This window comes from Solanum verrucosum, unplaced genomic scaffold (assembly GCF_900185275.1).
Source record: "Solanum verrucosum unplaced genomic scaffold, falcon-dt-bn FXZP01000085.1, whole genome shotgun sequence".
In the NCBI taxonomy this organism is placed as follows: Eukaryota; Viridiplantae; Streptophyta; class Magnoliopsida; order Solanales; family Solanaceae; genus Solanum; species Solanum verrucosum.
This window is the reverse complement of record NW_026019839.1, coordinates 1,129,629-1,139,203: the sequence shown is the minus strand read 5'-3', so window position 1 is coordinate 1,139,203 and position 9,575 is coordinate 1,129,629. Positions and strand designations below refer to the sequence as shown.

Here is a 9,575-nt window from a genome sequence, read left to right as displayed (position 1 = left end):
ACGTAAATTTTTTTACAAATAACCATCCATTAAAAATATATTAATAACCTGAAAACTAAACATATAACTAACTGTTATATATTATAGTTTATTATATAGTTTAAGTTACATGAGTTAGTGCAATAGTTTTTTTTACATCGCCATGTTGCTCATATATATAAATTAAATCATATAATACTAGTATTTACTTCTACACATTGACAACTTAATTTTCATACACAATCAAATTACTTAAAAATAATCAAAAGCAACTATCCTTACAAAAAATAAAAAAATCAGTAACTTGAAACATAAGGCAAAGAGCTACATAAAATAAGTTAAGTTTGTTACAATTGTGAAAAAAATAATTTATCTTATTAGTATATTAAATTAAAAAATTTAACTTAAAAAAATGCTTCAAATTCACATATTTAACCCAGCCGTCTAATGTGACCCCCAGTCCCCCACCCTTTCCGAATTTCTATTACTAAGGATCCTGTCGTTTTATTTTATGTGACATTATTTAACTTGATAATGTATTCAAGAAGAATAAAAAGACTTTTGAAAGTTATAGTTTAAAATAATTTTTAGATATTTATGTGATTGTAAATTATTAAAAAAAAGAAATTTATTATAATAAAATAACATTCATGTTTAGACGGACTAAAAAAATTAACAATATCACATAAAATGAAATATTGTAACATTTTACTATTCAATCATAAAATTGATTTCGGTTAAAAAAGCGCGTTATTTAAAAGAGTCTTCCATTAGCTCCTCATTTTTAATTTAAATTGAGAAATATCCACTTCTTCTCCTTAAAACTCATCTCTCATTTAATATTTCCTCATCCAAATTATTCATTCCTATATTTATACTCCTTTTTTTTTTCTTTCTTCTTTGTCACTGTCCTCTGTTCTTTATCAGAGTTCCTAAAGCATCTGCAATATAATTTTCTACAGCCATCTTTCTCAACAAATCGATTTTTCACGATCGAAAGGTAAGATTTTTGAGTTTTAAGTGTCTTTTGATTTCACTTTTTTCTGTTATGTGTTTTTCCAAAGAAACTGCTCAAATTGAGAATTCTCTGTATTCAGTTCAACTCTGAGGATTTTGTAATTTTTGATGCAATTACTATATCTTAATTTCTTCTAATATGATTTAGATATATGAAAGATGAATATTTGAAGATGGGGAGTAAAGTTCTGAAAATTGGTCAATTGGGGGTATTTTAGTCTTTTTAATTATTATTGTTATTATATTATCTAGCTTGTGCCAAGCTGTGATTGAGGTGGGGTCTTACTTTTTACATACTCCATGAAAATCAATGTTAGTTGGTTTTTTTGGTATAATCATCAATGCTGACCTCTCTTTTGTTTCTAGATGTAACACAATTCTCAACTCTCTCTCCTATTTTATACTACTATATACTTTTCAAATTGAGGAGTTTAACTTTTATATATTGAAAGTTAGATTATTAAAATAAGTGGCATTTGGTAACATGGAAAAAAATTATTTTTTGGAAAGGGGAATTATATTATTCAACATTCTGATTTAGAGTTGATATATTTTTTGTTAAAAAAAATGTCATATATATATTCTTGTCGTCTAACAAATAGAGCATTGTTTACCCTTGTTAACAAACTTATATTTACTGAATTAAAAAAAAAGTAATCCTAAATTGGTCTTTTAATTTCTAAAATGTTGTGAGACTTCAAAAAATTACCACACTCATTTTAAGGCTCGTGATATCTTTTTAAATTAAAAAGCCAATTTTAGATTATTTTTTTAATTAAATAAATATGAGTTTGTTAATGCAAAGACTAAATATGCTATATTTATTAGATGACGAAGATATATATGGTAAACTAGGTCTTATGCCTAACTCACACTTCAAAAACTAGCTCAAAGGGAAGAAGATTGTCCAAACCTTTTTTAAGGAGTCCACCATCTCATTAACCACCAATGTGAGACGTTTGTCATTCTTTATTATATGGACTTGGACAAACCTCCCCTCAATGAGTATATTATGCCCTTTTTGCCCAATATTTTTTAACAAGAATATATCAGTTCTATTACAAAGTCAAAGAGTATATTATGCCCTTTTTGCCCAATATTTTTTACATTTTCAGTGTGTACAAATCTAATCTTAGTCTAATATAGGATGCTGCAGTAGTTTCAACATTCAACCATGAATATTTCTGGTTCCCTTTTTTGACTTTGTTGACAACATTTTGGTTATGAAAATGAAGCTACCTCATCATTTCTTCATTTTTTCCATATTATTCAACATATTCATGAAAGAAAACAATAGTTCAATAATGCTTTTAAATGCAGCGATTTGATGTTCTAATATTTGATTGATTTCACTTATTAGATCTTGCAGTCGCGCAATGGAGAAAGCAGTGACATTAGTTGCATATAGGTTATTTGTCGTTCTGTCGATTTTACTTCTACCAAATGTATCAGAGGCAGAACCAAGATCTCAGACGGTCCAGATCATATGTAGTACGCAACTTGAACATAATACAACAACTTTTGTCCCGAATTTTGTTGCCACAATGGAGAAGATAAGTGATCAAATGAGAACTCAAGGCTATGGAATTGCACTCACCGGGAGTGGACCGGATGCTAACTATGGACTAGCACAGTGTTATGGGGATCTTTCTTTACTTGACTGTGTCCTATGCTATGCTGAAGCTCGAACTGTCCTTCCTCAATGTTTTCCTTTCAATGGAGGTCGAATTTATCTAGATGGATGCTTTATGCGGGCTGAGAATTACACGTTTGATCACCAGTATTTAGGACCTGAGGACAGACATGTTTGTGGAAATAGAACCAGAAAGGATTCTTTGTTCCAACAAACGGCTAGGCGGGCTGTTCAGCAGGCGGTTACTAATGCACCTAACAATAATGGCTATGCCCGTGCTGAATTGGCAGTGCCTGGGGCAACGAACGAGACAGCTTATGTCCTAGCTGATTGCTGGAAAACACTGAGTGCTAACTCGTGCCGAGCCTGTTTGGAAAATGCATCTGCCTCTATGATGGGGTGCTTACCATGGTCAGAAGGACGAGCGTTGTACACTGGATGCTTCCTGAGGTACTCGGATATTAATTTTCTTAATGCCATTGCTAGCAGTGAAGACTCATCGCCAAATGGTAATCTTTACTTTGTCTTCTTCCTTTTTCCTTTAAGTCAATCACCGAAACTGTTATCTAGATCATGTAGCTGATATATTGACGGATTTTCAGTGGTAGTGATTGTAATTGCTGTTGTTAGTGCTGTGGTCGTCTTCGTACTGGGAGCTATTATCGCCTTTTATATGTGGAAGAACAAACAAATACAGAAGAAGAGAAAAGGTAAAACATTTTGGTGATATTTCAGCTAAGGCTTTAGCTTTGAATGTCTCCTACAGCAACTAAGGAGTTCGAAATTTTCAGGTTCCAATGATGTGGAGAAGTTAGTGAAGACCCTTAACGACAGCAGCCTGAACTTCAAGTATTCAACTCTTGAGAAAGCCACCGCATCTTTTGATGAGGCGAACAAGCTCGGGCAAGGTGGATTTGGCACAGTTTATAAGGTAGTGAGCTGAAAATGCTTAGCTCGTTAACATTATTCACATAATCACATCAGAGTAAATCTATAATATGCTTATTATATTGTAGGGAGTTCTACAAGACGGGAGAGAGATAGCTGTCAAAAGGCTGTTCTTCAACAACAAACACAGAGCTGCAGATTTTTACAATGAAGTCAATATTATTAGCAGTGTTGAGCACAAAAATCTAGTAAGGTTATTAGGATGCAGCTGTTCTGGACCTGAAAGCCTTCTTGTATATGAGTTCCTCCCGAACCAGAGTCTTGATCGGTTTATCTTTGGTATGTAGAAGACTTTGTGACTTTGACACATTCGATTCTTACTGGCATGAAATTAATAGAATTCACCCTGTATGCTGAAATTGGCAGACTCTACCAAAGGCAAAACATTGAATTGGGAGAAAAGATTTGACATCATTATAGGGACTGCAGAAGGCTTGGTGTACCTCCACGAAAACAATAGAACGAGGATTATTCATAGAGATATAAAAGCCAGCAATATCCTGTTGGATTCGAGGCTCAGAGCAAAAATTGCTGATTTTGGGTTGGCCAGGTCTTTCCAAGAAGACAAGAGTCACATAAGCACCGCTATAGCTGGGACTTTGTTAGTGATTCCTTACTTTTACCATATAAATCATAGCTCAAAACTTATGTTCGTGAAACATTAACAGCCAGCAGTGTAATTAGTTATCTCATATGGTTAATTTTCTGTTATTTCCCTTGCAGAGGTTATATGGCACCAGAATACTTAGCTCATGGTCAATTAACTGAAAAGGCAGATGTTTACAGCTTTGGTGTTCTTTTATTGGAGATTGTTACCGGAAGGCAGAATAACAGAAGCAAAAACACTGAATACTCTGACAGTTTAATTTCCATTGTAAGTTGTGAACCAATTCTTCTAGTTACTTGAATCTATACAATTGCAGACAAGAATGTTTTTGCTCATTGATTTAACTATTGTCGTGGATGAAACAGACGTGGCAGCATTTTCAGCATGCGAGAGTAGAGGAACTGTTTGATCCAAATCTAATGCTGCACAACTATCACACAAGCAATGTAAAAAAGGAGGTTTTAAGAGTGGTACATGTAGGACTTTTGTGCACACAAGAGATTCCGGGATTAAGACCGTCTATGTCTAAGGCATTGCAGATGCTAGTAAAGAAAGAAGAAGAGTTACCTGCACCAACTAATCCTCCCTTTGTAGATGAGAAAACTATGGAGCTTCATGACCCTTGGGATACCCCATCTCATCCCCATGGAGATGATTCAGCTTCAATTGCAAACATTTCTCACAGCTCATTCTACCCCAGATGATGTTTCAGTTTCCTCAAACTGAGACATGATATAAATCTGCTAGAGAACGGATCTCGTGAATCTCAAGTATTATCTTGCCTCATGTTCCTTTTTGTCATACTCTAGGAGCAGATGTTTGTTAGCAACAGGTTGCTTTGTCATTGTAATGGTGATGTGCTTGCACAAATCTTGCGGGAAGTTTATCATTGTAGGTAGATACACATTATATCTTGTCATTTGTAATGGTGAAGTAAGAGATTGTTGGACATACTATTGGTAAGATTGTAGTACAAGATTAAATATAGTTTATCTTGATTCTGAGAATGGTTTGATTCCAACAGTGTAAAAAGATCGCTTGGTCATTGATGTTTTGTATTTCTGTTATACAAATTGGTTACTGTAAACTCATACTACCAAGTAAAATTATAATTTGTTTGTTAGTCACCATAAGGCATAAGCAAATAGACAAGAGGGAGTTTTGCTCGGATAGTAAGCACCCTCACTTCCAACCTTAAGGTTGTGAGTTCGAGTTACCAAGGGAGCAAAAAGGTGAGAGCTCCGAGGGGAACATGAATGAATCACTTGCTAAATCACAGTTAGTTAATTTGGAGACCTTTTCCACTCTACATTTCTCTTATGGTGAAGATGCAGAGAAAATTTTGAGAACTATGCCAAAGTTGAGTTGCATATTGTCAGGAACATTTGGTTATTCATGGAATGGGTAGGTGTGTTCTTTTTCCAAGATTAGAGTTTCTAAGTCATCTTGAATCCCTCAAGCTGGTTTCCAACAACGCAACGTGTAGCTGATGGAGCTAGTCTATAGCCAATTCAGCCCAGGAAATTCAAACAACGCAACATGAAGATATGGCAAATGATGCATATATAGTAACTAAACAGCCTCCAGATAGGGCAAGAAGATCATCTCTTTAACTGTTGGATGGTAGTACCGCGGCTGCAAAGCGTTTGATACAACGTTCATCTGTATCGAGGAGTTTGCTGAAACTAGAGAGGAACAAGGTATTGGCAAAAGGTGGTTTGTGTAATTATGATCAAACAGGTTTTTTTCTCATTGATTCAACGTTTGCGGTGGATAAAACAGGCATGGAAGCATTTTCTACCACACAAGCAGTGTAAAAAAGGTTCTAAGAGTGGTGTATGTAGGACTTTCGTGCACACGTGAGGTGCCAACATTTCTCACAGTTCTTTTCGTTAACAAATAATAGCATGAATGCACATAAATCTTTAGGAAAATAAATCTGTCATCTATGAGAAAACAATGGCATAGATGCACATAAATCTCAAAGTTAACCAATAATGGAATGAATGCACATAAATCTCAAAGTTCATTCAGTTTTTCACATAAATCTCATGAGAAAATAAATCTGTCATCTATGCCATTTCAGTTAACAACATTTCTCACCATTGCTGAGGATATAGCTTACACTGCACTACAACTATCCCTCTTATGTTGGGAGGGAGACACGAGGATTACGTGGCACGTGTGTCATTACCTGAGTATAGTAACAGGGATGTGATTCCTTGTTTTCAGAATTGCTATAAAGGAGAAATCCTGTTAGGTCTGAATGTAGGCAGATTTATATTCTTATTCCTCTGCGAGCGAAGTCCAATCATATCAAGGCAGAGAGCATTCTGATTAAGAAGTGAAGCTTAATAAACACCACGATGGACGATTGTCAGGAACAGCATCTTCTTTAGAAGCTAAGCTTAATAAACACCAAGGACTCGTTGGAGCATTGCCAAGACCAAATTCAGATAACTAATGTTTTGCCCTTAGTCTATCTGTGACTACTGAAGCAACGCCACTTGTTCGTTCATTCTCTTTATCATGAATCAGAGGAGGTGAATTAGCCAGCGAAATTACTGTCATTTTTTAAATGCTTCTTAAATTTATGTTTTTCAAGGCGGCGATTACACAGATATGTCCGTCCCATCATTCCTTCTAACAAGCGGTATGCAATGAATAACTTAGTATCCAGAAAGGGAATACCTGTTTGAAAAGTAGCTTCTCAGCCTTTTTTGCTCTGTACATGGGGCTGACCATAAGGTACGTAGCAGCAAGGAAAACAGGGAGCAGTAAACATCGATCGTTGATTCCTGTATTAACAAACAAATATACTTAATAAGCGATTAGCCAAAATAACAGACACAAAGTGCAGCCTAACTAACTTCTTTTCCCCCCAACATCACCTCTAATATTGTTTTGTCCTTCCTAGTTCGACGAGGATATTGCACATTTTGGAAACTCAATAAAAGATGAGAATGATTCCTAAAATTGTTTACCCTGAGATTTTCGAGCAAAATTATTTTGGATGCTTCTTTTTCATTCTAAATAATGGAGTATTAGAAAGAGAGATTTCATTCAGTATTACATCAATGTGCAACAGAAAGAAAACATATGGCTACAGAAACAATCCCATTGAGTTGTAATGAATCTAGAAATACTATTTTCACAAAATGTCATTCAACCTTAGAGTGAACTTTCTTATATGAATCAAGAATAACACATTGTGTTTAATGAAGAACTACTAACAATTGCTTGGATACTGATAAGTAGAATCCGAACTTGTCTATCAACTACCAACCAGTTTCAAATATAGAGTAAGAGTTACTAAGTATGTTGTGATCACTACAAAAGAGAGGGGCATTAGACTATAAATAAGAAAAGACTACTGAAGCATGCGGAGCTTCTATTCCATCTAAACATAATCACTCCTTTTGAATTTTCCAACAAGGATAAACTTCTTTAGCATTGTTGCATTATATTCTTGAGCAAATATAGTAGTTGTTTGATATTGATAATATAAACTAATGAGTATAAAGGTTTACAAGAAACTTACTCTTGGTCTTCATTGTAGTTGAATAGTTCATAAAAACATATTCAACAAGCACGTGGAAATTCTTTTTGATTTGGGTGGCGGTGAAATTCAATCTTAGGATCTCTGCGTGCTCTGATACCATGTTCAAGTGTGAGACCATTTCATCTAAAAGCTTAAGGTTTGGGTATAACCCACCTTCTCCGGACCCAACTTGTGGAAACTTCAAGAGGGATAATGCATAAGTACCCCTAGACTATGATCGAAATCTCAGAGACACACCTAAGCTTAACTAGGGTCCTATTACCCCCTAAACTAATTTAAAATGGAATAAATACACCACAAATGCTGACATGGCATAGAGAACATGCACACGCTCTTGAAGGCCAATGATGAGTGCACAAATTGGTGACATGTCATTTTTTATTGGTAACTTTATATTTAGTTAGTACACATATTTATTGATAATAAAACTTATATATATTTCATTATTTTTATTTCTTTCTTTGTAAAATATTTATTTTAATTTCTTTTCACTTTAAACTTTTTTTTAATTAATTTATTATTTTTTCACTTTTAATTATTTTTAATAAATTATGTGTATTTTTTTTAAAAATAATTTAAAAGTGTCCTTTAATTTAATGTTTTAATTTTTTTATGTTTTATTTGATTTTCTTCACTTATTTTGATATCCATTCAAAATTAACTTATTTTAAATACAAGACATTTGAAATCAAATCAAAACGAAAGACAAAGAAAATAAAATCAATAGAAAAATAAAAGAAAAAAACAATGAATGTAAAAAAAAAAAAAGTTTCGATACAAGGTAAAAAAATGTGTATTAACTCAATTTAAATACAAGATAAAAAATAAGAATTTTTTTTTTGTAAAAAAATAAAAATTTATTTTTTAAAAAAAATTAAGAAAAATATTTTAATTTTTTTCAAAAAATAATAATTTTTAACTAAAAAAATAATATTTACACACGTGGCGGGCGAGTGTGTACAAATACAACCAACTTGAGTGGTTGAAGGTGCATCAACACAAAAGGTGCACAAAAATAAGAAAAAAAATGAATTCAGGAGGTAATAGGACCTTAGTTAAGTTTAGGTGTGTCTTTGAAATTTCGATCATAGTCTAATGGTACTTATGCATTTCCCCGTGTACAATTCAATCCAAGTTTTAATTTTTGTCTATCTTATGTAAACTCTCACAATTGTCATCATAATTTTTTTTTGTTCAGTAGGCCTTGTTTCAATCACCTGCTACTGTCCATGAGAATGTTATTCTTCAGTACTTGCCATATTATCCCAAGTAGTAGTATCATTGTTAATGATCCTAAACTGATGAATTTACTAACAAATAATAACTAGTTGTAGAGTGAAAGAAGAAAATCAAAATTTTGGATGTCCAAGACTATGAATAAACATGGATGCACCAGAGACCCAATTCAAGATTCTCGACATAGGCAACACAACAAAATAGTTCCTGTAAATATCTACTCTCCTTGTCCAACTTGTAATTTATCTTCAAAGAATTGCAGTAACCAGTGTGTAGACATTGAAATTTTATGGAATCTATCAGAGTCATTCAATTCTAGTTGGGACAAGATATATCTGATTCCACTTAAGATTTTTAGAAACTATTCTATCTAAACCTAGCTCATACATATAAAAAAATTTAATATATTCCCTTAGAAAGGGCTTCTTGAATATGCCAAAAAGGTACAGACTCTTTTTGATAAATAAATACTTCAATATGATTCACAAATCTTTTAGGGAGTTCAAGTCTAAATCATCCTAGTTCGAGAAATACGTCACTAACGACTCTCGAATCACAAAGAAATTCAATCATCCTAGTTCGAAAAATACGTC

At 33.5% G+C, this 9,575-nt stretch overlaps 1 protein-coding gene across 1 annotated transcript; it reads left to right on the top strand.

Moving 5' to 3' along the window:
* Positions 1 to 2,360: 2,360 nt before the first annotated feature.
* Positions 2,361 to 4,916, top strand: LOC125815661 (cysteine-rich receptor-like protein kinase 2). The gene is made up of 7 exons (XM_049495194.1): positions 2,361 to 3,138; positions 3,232 to 3,339; positions 3,421 to 3,560; positions 3,646 to 3,856; positions 3,944 to 4,178; positions 4,301 to 4,451; positions 4,550 to 4,916. The coding sequence occupies exons 1-7, from the start codon at positions 2,373 to 2,375 to the stop codon at positions 4,886 to 4,888; spliced, it is 1,950 nt and encodes a 649-aa protein (XP_049351151.1). The 5' UTR covers positions 2,361 to 2,372; the 3' UTR covers positions 4,889 to 4,916.
* The last annotated feature ends 4,659 nt before the right edge of the window (positions 4,917 to 9,575 follow it).